This window comes from Doryrhamphus excisus, chromosome 19 (genome assembly GCF_030265055.1).
Source record: "Doryrhamphus excisus isolate RoL2022-K1 chromosome 19, RoL_Dexc_1.0, whole genome shotgun sequence".
Taxonomy (NCBI): Eukaryota; Metazoa; Chordata; class Actinopteri; order Syngnathiformes; family Syngnathidae; genus Doryrhamphus; species Doryrhamphus excisus.
In genome coordinates this window covers 16,538,733-16,556,823 of record NC_080484.1, presented here as the reverse complement: position 1 = coordinate 16,556,823, position 18,091 = coordinate 16,538,733, and the positions used below count along the sequence as shown (strand labels likewise).

Genomic DNA, 18,091 nt, shown 5'->3' with positions numbered 1-18,091 from the left:
CATGCTAATGATGGCATGGTAACACCTAGCATGATCATGCATAGTGTTCATATAGGTGTATCCATTAAAACGGCTAAACATGCTACGCTGCTAGTATTAGCATTCTAGCAATGATAGCATGCTAACACCTAGCATGATACTGCTAAGTGTTCATATAAGTGTTTACCCATGAAATTGGCTAAAAATGCTACTATGCCAATATTAGCATGCTATCATTGCTAGCACGCTAGCACCTAGCATGCTACTGCTAAGTGTTCATATAAGTGTTTACCCCTGAAATTGGCTAAAAATGCTACTATGCCAATATTAGCATGATATCATTGCTAGCATGCTAGCACCTAGCATGATACTGCTAAGTGTTCATATAAGTGTTTACCCATGAAATTGGCTAAAAATGCAACTATGCCAATATTAGCATGCTATCATTGCTAGCATGCTAACACCTAGAATGACACTGCTAAGTGTTCATATAAGTGTTTACCCATGAAATTGGCTAAAAATGCTACTATGCCAATATTAGCATGCTATCATTGCTAGCATGCTAACACCTAGCATGATACTGCTAAGTGTTCATATAAGTGTTTACCCATGAAATTGGCTAAAAATGCTACTATGCCAATATTAGCATGCTATCATTGCTAGCACGCTAGCACCTAGCATGCTACTGCTAAGTGTTCATATAAGTGTTTACCCCTGAAATTGGCTAAAAATGCTACTATGCCAATATTAGCATGATATCATTGCTAGCATGCTAGCACCTAGCATGATACTGCTAAGTGTTCATATAAGTGTTTACCCATGAAATTGGCTAAAAATGCAACTATGCCAATATTAGCATGCTATCATTGCTAGCATGCTAACACCTAGAATGACACTGCTAAGTGTTCATATAAGTGTTTACCCATGAAATTGGCTAAAAATGCTACTATGCCAATATTAGCATGCTATCATTGCTAGCATGCTAACACCTAGCATGATACTGCTAAGTGTTCATATAAGTGTTTACCCATGAAATTGGCTAAAAATGCTACTATGCCAATATTAGCATGCTATCATTGCTAGCATGCTAACACCTAGCAATAGACTGCTAAGTGTCCATATAAGTGTTTACCCATGAATGGCTAAAAATGCTACTATGCCAATATTAGCATGCTATCATTGCTAGCATGCTAACACCTAGCATGCTACTGCTAAGTGTTCATATAAGTGTTTACCCATGAAATTGGCTAAAAATGCTACTATGCCAATATTAGCATGCTATCATTGCTAATATGCTAACGCCTAGCATGCTACTGCTAAGTGTTCATATAAGTGTTTACCCATGAAATTGGCTAAAAATGCTACTATGCCAATATTAGCATGCTATCATTGCTAGCATGCTAACACCTAGCATGATACTGCTAAGTGTTCATATAAGTGTTTACCCATGAAATTGGCTAAAAATGCTACTATGCCAATATTAGCATGCTATCATTGCTAGCATGCTAACACCTAGCAATAGACTGCTAAGTGTCCATATAAGTGTTTACCCATGAATGGCTAAAAATGCTACTATGCCAATATTAGCATGCTATCATTGCTAGCATGCTAACGCCTAGCATGCTACTGCTAAGTGTTGATATAAGTGTTTACCCATGAAATTGGCTAAAAATGCTACTATGTCAATATTAGCATGATATCATTGCTAGCATGCTAGCACCTAGCATGATACTGCTAAGTGTTCATATAAGTGTTTACCCATGAAATTGGCTAAAAAAATGCTACTATGCCAATATTAGCATGCTAGCATGCTAACACCTAGAATGACACCGCTAAGTGTTCATATAAGTGTTTACCCATGAAATTGGCTAAAAAAATGCTATTATGCCAATATTAGCATGCTAGCGATGCTAACACCAGTGTTCCCATTAATTGTACCAATTAAAACATCTAAAACATCTAAAAATAGAACATCTAAACATCTAAAATAAAAACTTCAAAAAAATCTACAATGCTAATATTGCTAGCAATGTTAACATGCTAATGTTAGCTTGCTAGCACTTTTCATGGTAGTGGTGTTTATATTTTTATAGTTTTATGATATATATCATATCATTCTAAAACTACGAAAATTCGTTTTGTGTTAACATTTTTGAGAGTAAAAGACTGATGACATCATAGACGGTCCATTTTGTTTAGCTAGCTGATGCTGACAATAGCGGATGTTTAAAAAAATATAAAGATGTATGGATTCCAAAATGTGTCCATATTCGTTCACTGGATCGAGTGCCGTGCTAATATCAAAACTGAAAAACGTCATGCATGTTCAATGTGAACACGGTGCCAGTTTGACTCTGGAACAGACAACTGTCATTTCCTGGACAGTACGTCAAAGAAATTGCATCCTCTGATGATCAGTTTGTTATGGATGCCAGCAGCTCTTGTAGGTCTCAAAGCACGCCAGGCCAACCGTAACAAGATTATGGCGTGGATTTTGCACCCCCCCCCCCCAGTGTGTCATTTGCCCCCCCCCCTCCCCTTCCCTGCTACAGTAAACGTGATTAAGGCGTACTTGCTACCTAGCAGGCATCTGGCATACTAAGAAATGGAAGCGCGGTGAAAACTAGCTAGCCGGGAAGCGTACACGCTGCTTTGCATATGAAACGCACCCCTCAAATCAGGCAGGAAGCAGTTATTGCAGAGTCGCCATGTGGAACGGCGAGAGAAGGCCATTACGGAGGGTCCCGCCTTACACCACCGTCACGGCTTTGCGGTGTGAAAAAGACACCCCCCCCCTTCTTCCTCCACAAGGTGGGAGTTGAACCGACAACAATATTCATATGCTCCGAGACATATGGAGATGAATATTGCAGGTCACGACCACTTAATCAGCGTGCAACTACCCCGTATAAGTATTTCATATTTACATATTTACATATTACGTATAAACACTAGCTTGCCTGGGATGTTTGCATTTGCATTCAAAGACGTAGCAAAGCTCTTTATTTATTGATTGATGATTATAATATACATACGCATACGCCCGGTGCGGCCTCGTGAAACAATAGCATGCTGTTGGCACGCCTACTCTACGTATGAAATATTATTATTAGCCAAGCTAACATTCCACATCATTACACATGCTGCATAAATTCTACCCTATTATTTAGGTTTTCATAAATAAATACAGCGCAACCTCAGTTAGCCACGGTTAGCGCGTTTATCAGTTCATGTAAAAAAAAAAAAAAATCAGTCCACTATTTTATTGTATTTATTGTAGGATATCAAGTAGCACATATTGTCCTGTTTATTATTATTATTATTATTATTATTATTATTATTATTATTATTATTATTATTATTATTATTATTATTATTATTATTATTATTATTATTATTATTATTATTATTATTATTATTATTATTATTATTACTGGTACAGATAATTACCAAATATCCCTCACAATTATTATTATTATATTTGTTGTGCTTTTATCTTAGTATGTGACATATTTATATTTATTTTATTATTTTTTTTTATTATTAAAAAAATATTTATTATTAATTATTATTATTAAATATTAATTTATATATTTTTTATCATTCATTCATTTTCTACCGCTTATCCTCACGAGGGTCGCGGGGCGTGCTGGAGCCTATCCCAGCTGTCTTCGGGCGAGAGGCGGACGTCAATATATTTTTTTATCACTTATATCTATTATTATTTTATTATTATTATTATGTTTATCCCCCATTTTAATATTATTTTATAATTTTTTTATTATTAAAAAAATATTTGTTATTAATTATTATTATTAAATATTAATTTATATATTTTTTATCATTCATTCATTTTCTACCGCTTATCCTCACGAGGGTCGCGGGGCGTGCTGGAGCCTATCCCAGCTGTCTTCGGGCGAGAGGCGGGCGTCAATATATTTTTTTATCACTTATATCTATTATTATTTTATTATTATTATTATGTTTATCCCCCATTTTAATATTATTTTATAATTTTTTTATTATTAAAAAAATATTTGTTATTAATTATTATTATTAAATATTAATTTATATATTTTTTATCATTCATTCATTTTCTACCGCTTATCCTCACGAGGGTCGCGGGGCGTGCTGGAGCCTATCCCAGCTGTCTTCGGGCGAGAGGCGGACGTCAATATATTTTTTTATCACTTATATCTATTATTATTTTATTATTATTATTATGTTTATCCCCCATTTTAATATTATTTTATAATTTTTTTATTATTAAAAAAATATTTGTTATTAATTATTATTATTAAATATTAATTTATATATTTTTTATCATTCATTCATTTTCTACCGCTTATCCTCACGAGGGTCGCGGGGCGTGCTGGAGCCTATCCCAGCTGTCTTCGGGCGAGAGGCGGACGTCAATATATTTTTTTATCACTTATATCTATTATTATTTTATTATTATTATTATGTTTATCCCCCATTTTAATATTATTTTATTATTTTTTTATTATTAAAAAATATTTATTATTAATTATTATTATTAAATATTCATTCATTCATTCATTTTCTACCGCTTATCCTCACGAGGGTCGCGGGGCGTGCTGGAGCCTATCCCAGCTGTCTTCGGGCGAGAGGCGGGCGTCAATATATTTTATTATCACTTATTATTATTTTATTATTATTATGTTTATCCCCCATTTTAATATTATTTTATTATTTTATATTTTTTATTATTTATATGCATTTCACATTGGGGGTTTTTTGCACGTCAAAAAGCTCCAAGTGCTTTATATGAAAATTTTTTGCTTTCAGGATGAAGAGTAAATTATAATTATATTATAATAAAGAAAAGACTAATATTATACAGTATAGTGTAAGTGTTCTATCCCATCAGTTTCAGGAAGTAAATCCATATTTTGTGACTATTACAGACAACCATTATGATGCTTTTATTGCAAATGCTGATGTGAAATCAGAGCATTGATTAATTACTATTATTATTTTAGTATGATGAAATATTGATGGATATTATGTTTGTTCCATGAATATGTATTGAAGACAGTATTCAATGTAAAATAGTCGATTGAAGAAAAACAAGGAAGTGAAGCCAGAGTAAAAATCTATTAAGACTTTAATTTTCCTAATGCTTTCTTAACCGTTGCAGAGTAAATGAGAAGCATTTGTTTGCTAGCAGCACAAGTTGCCGTTCCTTCCCACCAGCGTCGGGATTATAATCCACCGTGAAAGGTCAGCAGGTGTGGAAAAAGGTGCGGAAAAACAAGCAGTGGAAGTCACAGGAGGTAGCATCTTACTCTCCTGCCTATTCACGTCCTAGTTTAGTCATTGTTCCATGCAGGAGGCCGTGGTTATGATTATCATAACCGCCAATAGAAACGCCTCCTTTATGATATCACGCGACAGTTTCACTTCTCCTGAAAATAACAATGCATTTAAAAAAAAAAAGGACAAGAGTTAAAGCACCTCTCAGTAGACCGGATGACACAGGTTAGCCAATTGGAGTCGGCCAGTTGGAGCTCAGCTTCTTTGTTGTTTTAGGACCATGATGCAAACAAATGTAAATATTAGCCAATGACAACACAACTCAACACTTGATTCGCTTATGGAATGAAACCTTTTGTTATTTATATTGTTTATATTATATTTATATTTTTATATTATTATATTTTATTTATTTCTATTTTTTATTATTAACATTTATTATTATATATTATATATGTATTTATTATTAATAATTATTATTATGATTACTTTATTATTTTATTATTAATTATTGTAATAATAATTATTATTATTTTATTATTATTATTATTAAGGGAGGAAAATCATCCAAAGCTACATGGCCCTGATATGTTAAAACTTAATATTATTTATATTATATTTATATTATTATATATTATTATATTATTATATATTTTTTATTATTAAAAATTATTATATATATGTATTATTATTAACAATTATTATATTATACTATTATTAGCTTGTTATTTTTATTATTATTATTAATCATTGTCATAATTATTATTATCACTTTATTATTTTAATTTTAACTTTATTATTTTATTATTTATTATTATAATAGTAATATTAATTTATTATTTTATTATTATTATTAAGGGAGGAAAATCATCCAAAGCTACATGGCCCTGATATGTTAAAACTTAATATTATTTATATTATATTTATATTATTATATATTATTATATTATTATATATTTTTATTATTAAAAATTATTATATATATGTATTATTATTAACAATTATTATATTATTATTAGCTTGTTATTTTTATTATTATTATTAATCATTGTCATAATTATTATTATTACTTTATTATTTTAATTTTAACTTTATTATTTTATTATTTATTATTATAATAGTAATATTAATTTATTATTTTATTATTATTATTAAGGGAGGAAAATCATCCAAAGCTACATGGCCCTGATATGTTAAAACTTAATATTATTTATATTATATTTATATTATTACATATTATTATATATTTTTTATTATTAAATTAAATTAAATTATATGTATTATTATTAACAATTATTATATTATATTATTATTAGCTTGTTATTTTCATTATTATTATTAATTATTGTCATAATTATTATTACTTTATTATTTTAATTTTAACTTTATTATTTTATTATTTATGATTATAATAGTAATATTAATTTATTATTTTATTATTATTATTAAGTGAGGAAAATCATCCAAAGCTACATGGCCCTGATACGTTAAAACTTATAGAGTTAGAGAATAGAGATCTTCAGAGTGGAAAAGGTTCTAAAGCCAATTCTACAGCTTTAGGACTCCAGCCAAACACAGTGAGAGCCAATATCCACAAACAGCCAAAACACATAACACAGTGCTGAACCTTCCCGGGAGTGTCCGGCCAACCAAAATCACATCAGTAAGCACAGCCAGGACTCATCCGAGAGGTCACAAAAGACCCCACAATTACACCCGAAAGCACACTTTGACTTTGGAGTGGCTTAGTCCAAGTCCTGAATCTGAATCTGAATCCTATTGAGATGCTGCGACGTGACCTTGAAAAGGCTTCATGCTGGAAAAGCCTCCAATGAGGAGACTCATTGCAAGTTATTACAAAGGCTTGATTGCACTTGTTGCTGCTGTACTTATTAGTGTTGAGTTGTGTTGTCGTTGTCTAATAATGTTTTTCATGATGTCAAACATTGAAGCGGAACAAACAGGAAGTGGGAAGTTGGCGGGTAAGCCAACAAGTGCGCACGCACACGCGCACACGCACATGAATGAGTGTCTTGACTGCGCGTTAGCTAGCTAGTGCCAGCTTTCCCTGCATGCTGACTGTGCATCCGGCATGGAGGTGATGTTCTGGACCACAGTCAAGCTGTATGTGCCCCCCCCCCTCCTCCTCCTCCTCAAAGAGGCTTTTTGGAAGGGGCGGAGGGGGGTGGGGGGTGGGGGTGGGGGGCAGCCAGCCCAGACGGACAACAGGTTTTTGAGATAATGGAAAAAAAAAACAAGAGGAGCCAGGAGGAACTGGTTTTGTCTGTGGGCACCGCAAAACACACCGCTATGTACTCTGGATCCACTAACAACATGTCTTTACTGGGAGAGTGTGTTTACTGGGAGAGTGTTTTTACTGGGAGAGTGTTTTTACTGGGAGAGCGTGTGTTTACTGGGATGGCTACAGCGAATGAAACCGTGGCCGGGGACAACGGGGGCACGGCAGCGACGGATAGCGGATCACCACTGCTCTATCATCAGATCCAACACTCGATTGATGTTCAGATCCGAATCCAGACTCCCCGAAAGGAGCCGCAGGCGGCGTGAGCGGGCGGAAGCCGGACGTGAGCGTCTCCAGTATGTCGGCGGCCTCAAACATGGCCTGGGCCCGTCGTTTGCGCGACTTCCCGGCCGCCGACGCTAAAGGAGGGGAGGTACAAAGGGAAGGAGGCGACAGAGCCGGGGTCACCAGACCCGGCGGGACGACGGCGGGAGACGGGGGCAGAGAGGAGAAGGCAGGAAGTTGCCGTCCTTGGAGTGTTCCTGGGACTTTAGGGTGTGATCCACTTGAGGGGGCGACGGGGGCGGGGGTCTGATGAGCCGAGTCTAGAAGCGGTCATGCGGGTTCTTAACGCTGAACATCTCAAGCTTTGTGTCATTTCTTTCACAAACGACTCACCAACAGAAGCGACCGTGTGTTGATGGCTACAGCGAATGAAACCGTGGCCGGGGACAACGGGGGCACGGCAGCGACGGATAGCGGATCACCACTGCTCTATCATCAGATCCAACACTCGATTGATGTTCAGATCCGAATCCAGACCCAAGCCCGGCTCCCCGAAAGGAGCCGCGGGCGGCGTGAGCGGGCGGAAGCCGCACGTGAGCGTCTCCAGTATGTCGGCGGCCTCAAACATGGCCTGGGCCCGTCGTTTGCGCGACTTCCCGGCCGCCGACGCTAAAGGAGGGGAGGTACAAAGGGAAGGAGGCGACAGAGCCGGGGTCACCAGACCCGGCGGGACGACGGCGGGAGACGGGGGCAGCTCCAGGAGGAGGGAGGAGCAGAGAGGAGAAGGCAGGAAGTTGCCGTCCTTGGAGTGTTCCTGGGACTTTAGGGTGTGATCCACTTGAGGGGGCGACGGGGCGGGGGTCTGATGAGCCGAGTCTAGAAGCGGTCATGCGGGTTCTTAACGCTGAACATCTCAAGCTTTGTGTCATTTCTTTCACAAACGACTCACCAACAGAAGCGACCGACTCATCCAAAATGTCGTCTATGGACTGCCGAGGGTTCATCTACGGCGAGACAAAGCTCAAGGTCAGCAAGGAAGGTCGGGGCGGCGTCATGGCGAGGTTTCTGTCCCACCTGTGCTTTCTGGATGGCCTCCAGAAGCTCCTCCTCCAAAGTGCGAATGCCGGGCGAGTTTTGGTCAGGGCTTGCCGTGATCTGCACCGGCAACTCAAAGTCCCGCCCGATCGTATCGCAAGGCTTGGACCAGAAGATCTTCATGAGGGGGTGGAATGAATAAACGAATGAAGCTAGGTTTTCCTTACCTCCGTCAGCAACACCTTCGCTCGAGCGTCTGGTTCCGGCTTCCCTCTGGAGAATCCCGGGTCCTGTTGCAGGAACGGATGAAGGGATCCTTCGCAAGACTCCTACCCAGCAACGTGAAAGATTTAGTGGCTAACGTCTCTGAGAAACAACTTATCGCCTCACCTCGGCATATCCGTCCCCCCATGGGGTACCACACGGCAAGGGCGAGGATGATGACATGGGAAGACTGGGACTCGGAGTTCCGGAGGCGGTACAGGCAGGAGCCAGGAAGACGGCATTGATAGAACTGCAAGCTTCGCCGGAAAGAGCGATGGAGAGACCGCCGGAAAGACCGTTTGGGACCACGTTCAGACCCCCGTTGTGGACTCCCGGATCCTGGATGTATGTGTGCTGACTCGGGCTTCCGCCTGGTGAGTCCCCGCCGGCGGAGCTGCAGGGGTCCATGCTGGCCCCCAGCTGGCAGAGAGGAGCCGGGGCGACGCAGGCAGGGGGAAGCTGAAAGGGGCGGAGGCGCTGCAGCAGGGCGGGCTTGGTGCCGGAAACGGGGAGTCCTCGCTTCCGCAGCTGCTGCCTCAACTCTGACACCTGAGGAGGGGATCGGACCTGTGAGTCTTCGGCGTCAACCCGTGAAAAACACCCATGAGCTCCGAGACGGTTCGGGATTTAGCGCTCGTCTTACTGTGAGATCCACAAGATTAGCAGGGAGGAGCTCGTGTTTGGACGCGGGGTCGCCGTCCCTTGGGGCGTGGGTGGTGGCGGCAGGAACGGGGTGGGGGTTCAACGGGAGGGCGCCAGACGAATTTGGTTCCCTGGCAGAGAACATGTAGAAACATGTAGAAACATGGCCGACCTCTTTGAGCCAAGTACGCAAAAGTACTGCATTGTGGCTCTCCAACGTGCGGCCCGGGGGCCGTTTGTGGCACGTTTTAAAAATGCTATTTAACAAGAAAAATGGCAAAATCTGCACTAGTTTCACGAGAATAACTATAATAATTATGACTTTTTATGTCATAATTTTGACCTTTTGTCTCATAATTATGACTTTTTATGTCATAATTTTGACCTTTTGTCTCATAATTATGACTTTTTATGTCATAATTTTGACCTTTTGTCTCTTAATTATGACTTTTTATGTCATAATTTTGACCTTTTGTCTCATAATTATGACTTTTTATGTCATAATTTTGACCTTTTGTCTCATAATTATGACTTTTTATGTCATAATTTTGACCTTTTGTCTCTTAATTATGACTTTTTATGTCATAATTTTGACCTTTTGTCTCATAATTATGACTTTTTATGTCATAATTTTGACCTTTTGTCTCTTAATTATGACTTTTTATGTCATAATTTTGACCTTTTGTCTCATAATTATGACTTTTTATGTCATAATTTTGACCTTTTGTCTCTTAATTATGACTTATGTCATAATTTTGACCTTTTGTCTCTTAATTATGACTTTTTATGTCATAATTTTGACCTTTTGTCTCTTAATTATGACTTTTTATGTCATAATTTTGACCTTTTGTCTCTTAATTATGACTTTTTATGTCATAATTTTGACCTTTTGTCTCTTAATTATGACTTTTTATGTCATAATTTTGACCTTTTGTCTCATAATTATGACTTTTTATGTCATAATTTTGACCTTTTGTCTCATAATTATGACTTTTTATGTCATAATTTTGACCTTTTGTCTCATAATTATGACTTTTTATGTCATAATTTTGACCTTTTGTCTCTTAATTATGACTTTTTATGTCATAATTTTGACATTTTGTCTCATAATTATGACTTTTTATGTCATAATTATGACCTTTTGTCTCTTAATTATGACTTTTTATGTCATAATTTTGACATTTTGTCTCATAATTATGACTTTTTATGTCATAATTTTGACCTTTTGTCAAAAATTTATGTCAAAATTATGACATAAAAAGTCATAATTAAGAGACAAAAGGTCAAAATTATGACATAAAAAGTCATAATTTTGACCTTTTGTCTCTTAATTATGACTTTTTATGTCATAATTTTGACATAAATTTTGACATATTTCTCCAAAGTGCGGCCCGGGGGCCGTTTGTGGCACGTTTTAAAAATGCTATTTAACAAGAAAAATGGCAAAATCTGCACTGGTTTCACGAGAATAACCACAAATAACCTCACGAGGGTCACGCGGGGGGTGCTGGAGCCTATCCCAGCTGTCTTGGGGCGAGAGGCGGGGTACACCCTGGACTGGTGGCCAGCCAATCACAGGGCACATATAGACAAACAACCATTCACACTCACATTCATACCTATGGACTATATGGTATTATTATATGTTGTTAGTCTAAATGTGCCCTGTGATTGGCTAGTCCAGGGTGTACCCCGCCTCTCGTGCGATGATTGACAGGAAGGAAGGATGTGAAAGTGTTACCGGGGCACAACGGTGAGTTGGTGCTGCTGGTGTTGTTGGCTCTGCAGAATTTGCAACTGCAGAAAGACCTGCTGCTGTTTGACCAGATGGGAATAGGCGGGGTCTAAAGGCTGGGTAGGCGGGCTCTTCTGTTTGGCTCCTCCCCCTTGAAACAAGCATCAGATGTGAAAGGAAATTGAGACATGAACATCTCTCGTCTGGACCTTGGAAACATAGAAAACTTATGTTTTAGCTCATAATCACGACTTTTTATCTTAGAATTTTGACTTTTTGTAATAATCAGAACTTTCCTAAATCATAATTAGGACTTTTTATTTTGTAAATGTTACTTTTATATCATTATTATGACATTTTACCTCATAATTATGACTTTTTATCTCATGATTTGGATTTATCTCATAGGTATTACTTTTTTATGTCATAATTTGAACCTTTTATGTCATATTTATATTTTAAAGTCATATAATTATGACTTTATTTTGTAAATGTCACTTTTTATGGCATTTCATTTTGACCTATTTCATAAGTTTGACTTTTTTATGTCATAATTTTGACCTTTTGTCTCTTAATTATGACTTTTTATGTCATAATTTTGACCTTTTGTCTCTTAATTATGACTTTTTATGTCATAATTTTGACCTTTTGTCTCTTAATTATGACTTTTTATCTAATGATTTGGATTTATCTCATAGGTATTACTTTTTTATGTCATAATTTTGACCTTTTGTCTCATAATTATGACTTTTTATGTCATCATTTTGACCTTTTGTCTCTTAATTATGACTTTTTATGTCATAATTTTGACCTTTTGTCTCTTAATTATGACTTTTTATGTCATAATTTTGACCTTTTGTCTCTTAATTATGACTTTTTATGTCATCATTTTGACCTTTTGTCTCATAATTATGACTTTTTATCTCATGATTTGGATTTATCTCATAGGTATTACTTTTTTATGTCATAATTTGAACCTTTTATGTCATATTTGTATTTTAACGTCATACAATTATGACTTTATTTTGTAAATGTCACTTTTTATGGCATTTTATTTTGACCTATCTCATAAGTTTGACTTTTTTATGTCATAATTTTGACCTTTTGTCTCTTAATTATGACTTTTTATGTCATAATTTTGACCTTTTGTCTCATAATTATGACTTTTTATGTCATAATTTTGACCTTTTGTCTCATAATTATGACTTTTTATGTCATAATTTTGACCTTTTGTCTCTTAATTATGACTTTTTATATCATAATTTTGACCTTTTGTCTCATAATTATGACTTTTTAATCTCATGATTTGGATTTATCTCATAGGTATTACTTTTTTATGTCATAACTTGAACCTTTTATGTCATAATTATATTTTAAAGACATATAATTATAACTTTATTTTGTAAATTTCACTTTTTATGGCATTTTATTGTGACCTGTCTTATAAGTATGACTTTTTATGTCATAATTTTGACCTTTTGTCTCATAATTATTACTTTTTATCTAATGGTTATACATTTTTATCTTGTAATTTCAACTTTTTGTCCAAATTATGATTTTCCTATATTTCAATTATGACTTCTTAATGTGTATTTTTTAATTATGTCATTTTATCTCGTCATTATGACTTTTTATGTCATAATTTTGACTTATTTCAAAAGTATGACTTCCTTGTTTCATAATTTCCACTTTTTGTCTCACAGTGATGACTTTTTGTCCTTTCAACTTTATGCCATCATTTTGTCAACAATTAAAAAGAGGCGGGTAATTAATGCACGTAACGGGACACACCTATTCTGCCTCATGTCTCACATCAGGATGGAGGAAGATGGAGGTAATAATAGTATAATAATGATGATGATGATGATGATGATGATGATGTGCTAATCCCGTACCTCCGAGCCCAGACGCCCCCCTCTGGTCTGGAGGAATGTACTGGTGATACTTGAGTTTCTTCATCTTGGGTTTGGCGTCTCGTGGCTTGCGTGAGCGAGCGAGGTGGTTGAGGTTGAAGGCGGCCGTCAGGGAAGGGGAGGGGCTGGGGGGCCGAGCCGCCTGTAAGAGATGGAGGTCAGCTTCCGAGGTTAGCATCTGAGAGGGAACGTTTGCTCGGTGTCAAGGTTGGCTTCTTAACAAATGTCTGACAAACGTCCAGGTGACGGCATCGTGTTACCCGGGGAGGAAGGGGGGGGGGGGGGGGTTGGGGGGGGGGGGTTGACAATGATGAATGCATAGCGGCTTATGCTACGGCAATGAGCATCTTGTTAAGGTGAGGACCTTCACGCCTCTCATTAAAGCACGTGCAAATTGGAATTCACACGTGGAAGCGCTGACGCTAACATATTCTCCCTCCTGCATGATTCATACCAGATGAAAGATGCAAAGAAAAAGCCTGTGTTCAATGCCCAGCAGTACACTGGATCTACGCATACTTTTAAAAAATATACTATTGTGGAGGGTTATCTCGTGCCAGGGCAGAGACGGACACGTCATGGAAGAGATGGACACGCCATGGCCGAGACGGACACCATGCTGACGCGCCATGTCAGCATGCCATGGCCGAGACGGACAAACCCTGGCCAAAACGGAACACGCCACGGCCGAGACAGGACACGCCATAGCCATGTCAGCATGCCATGGCCGAGACGGACACACCATGGCTGAGACGTACACGCCATGGCTGAGATGGACACACCATGGCCGAGAAGGACATACCCTGGCCAAAACGGAACACGCCATGGCCATATCAGCATACCATGGTCGAGATGTACATACCATGGCTGAGATGGACACACCATGGCCATGTCAGCATGCCATGGCCAAGACAGACACACCATGGCTGAGATGGGACACGCCATGGCCATGTCAGCATGCCATGGCCGAGGTAGACACACCATGGCGGAGACGGGGACACCCCATGGCTGAGATGAGACACGCCATGGCCATGTCAGCATGCCATGGCCGAGACGGGACACGCCATGGCTGAGACGGAGCACGCCATGGCCATGTCAGCATGCCATGGCCGAGACGGGACACGCCATGACTGAGACGGAGCACGCCATAACCATGTCAGCATGCCGTGGCCGAGACGGGACACGCCATGACTGAGACGGAGCACGCCATGGCCATGTCAGCATGCCGTGGCCGAGACGGGACACCCCATGGCTGAGATGGGACACGCCATGGCCATGTCAGCATGCCATGGCCGAGACGGAACACGCCATGGCCGAGACGGACACCATGCTGACACGCCATGTCAGCATGCCATGGCCGAGACGGACAAACCCTGGCCAAAACGGAACACGTCACGGCCGAGACAGGACACGCCATGGCCATGTCAGCATGCCATGGCCGAGACGGGACACCCCACGGCTGAGATGGGACACGCCATCGCCATGTCAGCATGCCACGGCCGAGACAGAACACGCCATGGCCATGTCAGCATGCCATGGCCAAAACAGACATACCTAGGCTGAGATTGAGTGGGGGGAAAAAAAGGTTCTTCTCTCAGTCTGTGAGGAAGTGGTATGTTTTTTGGCTTCTTTGTCTCCACTCTGTTTGAAACGCTTCCTTAAGTTGGAGAGGCTAATGAGTTAGCTCACTAGCTTGCTATGCCAGCAGCAGCCATTATGTCCCTGCAGTGATCCAGTGGCCTGTGCAGTGTGATATAAAGAAAGACTAATAGGAGCGTAAAGGCACTATGGGGCGCTATTTAGGGCTCTAATGGTGTGTAAAGGCGTCATAAACTGGTTTTCTGTCTTATCCAGTATGTCTTATACGTGATGAGACGCATTAAAAGCGGTAAAAATAGAAATTAACGCACACGCGGTGCCATCGTACCTTCGGCAGCAGGGGCGTGCTTTGAGAGATCAGGAAGCTCCCGTTTGGTCTACTGGAGATGGCCGTGACGCTGTGGCTCGGCGGGACACTCGTTGGAGCACCCGTGCCCTCGGTCGCCGCTAGCAACGCAATGCCGACCTTAAGGGATGCAAAGTTTACAAGAAGATGTCAGAAAGTGAATCCACATCATACAGTATATACTGTACATTCATCATCAGAACACCAATAATGCCCCCTGGTGGCTGTGGGCAGCACCGCACTTGAATATGAATATTGATTGTTGACAACTTTATTGTTGGAACATCAGAATAATTAATTCAAGTGATTATAATTTTTATAATCTTTTTATAATTTTTATAATATAATTTTTATAATTATAATTTTAATATAATTAATTATAATATAATTTTTATAATTATAATTTTAATATAATTTTTATAATTATAATTTTAATATAATTAATTATAATATAATTTTTATAATTATAATTTTAATATAATTAATTATAATATAATTTTTATAATTATAATTTTAATATAATTAATTATACTATAATTTTTATATAATTTTATAAAATATTTTTTATTTTATTTTTTATTATTGATATTATTTATTTCCAGTATTAATATTAAACAATTTTAAACACCTTAATAATTGCAATATGATTTTTGTATGTGTTATGTTTTTCTAATTATGGTATTGCACATATCTATGTGATCTTTTAGTGATTATACAACAATATTTTTAAGTAATTTTAGTAATTTCCCATGATTAATGTATATTTTATTTTAATCGTAAAATAATTTCAATCATTGATCATAATTGTGATTTATTTGTATTTGCATTGGTGCCACGTGGTGCAGTTCACATGTGTATCCACCAGAGGGCGTGCGCCACCTTCCACGTGATGTCAGCATACAATGATTGACGTGCTACTCATACCTGAGTGTTTAGGGGCGTGGCCGCAGATAACAAGTGGCTTTGTGATTGGTCATGTGCGGTTGAGACGGCAGCTGCGCCCGGCGAGGAGGAGCGGCGGGTGACGTCATCTTGGAAGGCGTGTGCAGACGGAGGGAACGGGGCGGGGCGGTTCACCGTGGGGTGTTTGTCTTTGGGCCCATCAGGTCCAGGAGGATCTTGGATCCCCTCTCTGAGGTCCTGAACCCGACGAGACTTCCTCTGCCTGGAGACCCCCCCGTCGCTCTTCTCTGAGGGACAGATCCCGGGAAGTGAAGACATAAAGACACATTCAAGCTAGCTTCACATTCATCATTGCCTCTGATTGGCTAGCTCCTACTGTCAATCATGACTGAGTAGTTTCTGAGCCCGTTAATTGGGCTGCAGGTCACATGTCCCTGCAGCTGACAGCTGATTGGACAATATGACACATTTCCACATAAATGGATAGAAATGTGTCTTTTGATGCAATTAAAAATAATTAGTTTGAAAAAAAACTCCAGTTTTGGGTGTGTTTTTTGGTGGGGGGGGGGGGGTGGTAACACAGGCCCAAGCAGTGGAAGTGGGCGGGGCATCACCTTGTGCACGTTTGGTGTCGGCGCCACCAGGGGGCGTCTTCTGAAAGGTGCCATCGTCTGGGAAATGCTGCATCGACAACCAGGCCCAAAAACATCATAAATAATAATATAGTATAAATAGTATAAATATAGTATAAATAAATACCATATAAATAGTAAGATGCTACTCACCACAGCTTCATTCTTGTCTTTGTGTTCTTTTGAAGAGGAAGTCATTGATTTTGAACCTGGAAAACATCGACAGAAAAAAATGAGTGTAAAGGTGACTATAGGGGTGTTATTTTATGTTTAGATGGCTCTAATAATATTAAAACATGTATTTAGAAGGTGGTAAACACGTTTTCTATGTCTTATATGTCTTATTTTCTCTTATTCTGTCTACTATATTGGGTAAAAGGACTGTAAAGGTGACTATAGGGGTGTTATTTCATGTTTAGATGGCTCTAATAATATTAAAACGTGTATTTAAAAGGTGGCAAACACATTTTACGTGTCTTATATGTCTTATTTTGTCTCATTTTGTCCACTATATTGGGTAAAAGGACTGTAAAGGTGACTATAGGGGTGTTATTTCATGTTTAGATGGCTCTAATCATGTTAAAACGCGTATTTAGAAGGTGGTAAACACTTTTTCTGTGTCTTATATGTCTTATTTTGTCTTATTTTGTTTACTATATTGAGTAAAAGGAGTGTAAAGGTGACTATAGGGGTGTTATTTTATGTTTAGATGGCTCTAATAATATTAAAACATGTATTTAGAAGGTGGTAAACACGTTTTCTATGTCTTATATGTCTTATTTTCTCTTATTCTGTCTACTATATTGGGTAAAAGGAGTGTAAAGGTGACTATAGGGGTGTTATTTCATGTTTAGAGGGCTCTAATCGTGTTAAAACGTGTATTTAGACGGTGGTAAACACATTTTCTGTGTCTTATATGTCTTCTTTTGTCTTATTTTGTTTACTATATTGAATAAAAGGAGTGTAAAGGTGACTATAGGGGTGTTATTTCATGTTTAGATGGCTCTAATAATATTAAAACGTGTATTTAGAAGGTGGTAAACATATTTTCTATGTCTTTCATGTTTTATTTTCTCTTATTATGTCTACTATATTGGGTAAAATGAGTGTAAAGGTGACTATAGGGGTGTTGTTTCATGTCTAGAGAGCTCTAATATTATTAAATGCATTTAGAAGGTGGTAAGCACGTTTTCTATGATTTATATGTCTTATTTCCTTTTATTTTATCAACTGTATTGG

At 38.3% G+C, this 18,091-nt stretch overlaps 1 protein-coding gene across 2 annotated transcripts in view; it reads right to left on the bottom strand.

The window, feature by feature from the left end:
- Window positions 1–6,650: 6,650 nt before the first annotated feature.
- The window catches only part of si:dkeyp-69b9.3 (myocardin-related transcription factor A), a 16,176-nt gene continuing 4,735 nt past the window's right edge, over window positions 6,651–18,091 (bottom strand). The window contains exons 4-15 of one of the 2 annotated variants that reach the window (XM_058056479.1): window positions 17,006–17,061; window positions 16,835–16,901; window positions 16,242–16,507; window positions 15,300–15,437; window positions 13,355–13,514; window positions 11,466–11,610; window positions 9,726–9,855; window positions 9,209–9,631; window positions 9,046–9,147; window positions 8,858–8,995; window positions 8,733–8,787; window positions 6,651–8,659 (exon numbers count right to left, since the gene is read on the bottom strand). In XM_058056479.1, coding sequence (XP_057912462.1) covers window positions 8,262–8,659; window positions 8,733–8,787; window positions 8,858–8,995; window positions 9,046–9,147; window positions 9,209–9,631; window positions 9,726–9,855; window positions 11,466–11,610; window positions 13,355–13,514; window positions 15,300–15,437; window positions 16,242–16,507; window positions 16,835–16,901; window positions 17,006–17,061 — 2,078 coding nt within the window. In that variant the 3' untranslated portion in view covers window positions 6,651–8,261. The remainder of the gene's footprint in view (window positions 8,660–8,732; window positions 8,788–8,857; window positions 8,996–9,045; window positions 9,148–9,208; window positions 9,632–9,725; window positions 9,856–11,465; window positions 11,611–13,354; window positions 13,515–15,299; window positions 15,438–16,241; window positions 16,508–16,834; window positions 16,902–17,005; window positions 17,062–18,091) is intronic. The other variant, XM_058056480.1, reaches the window with a different exon arrangement.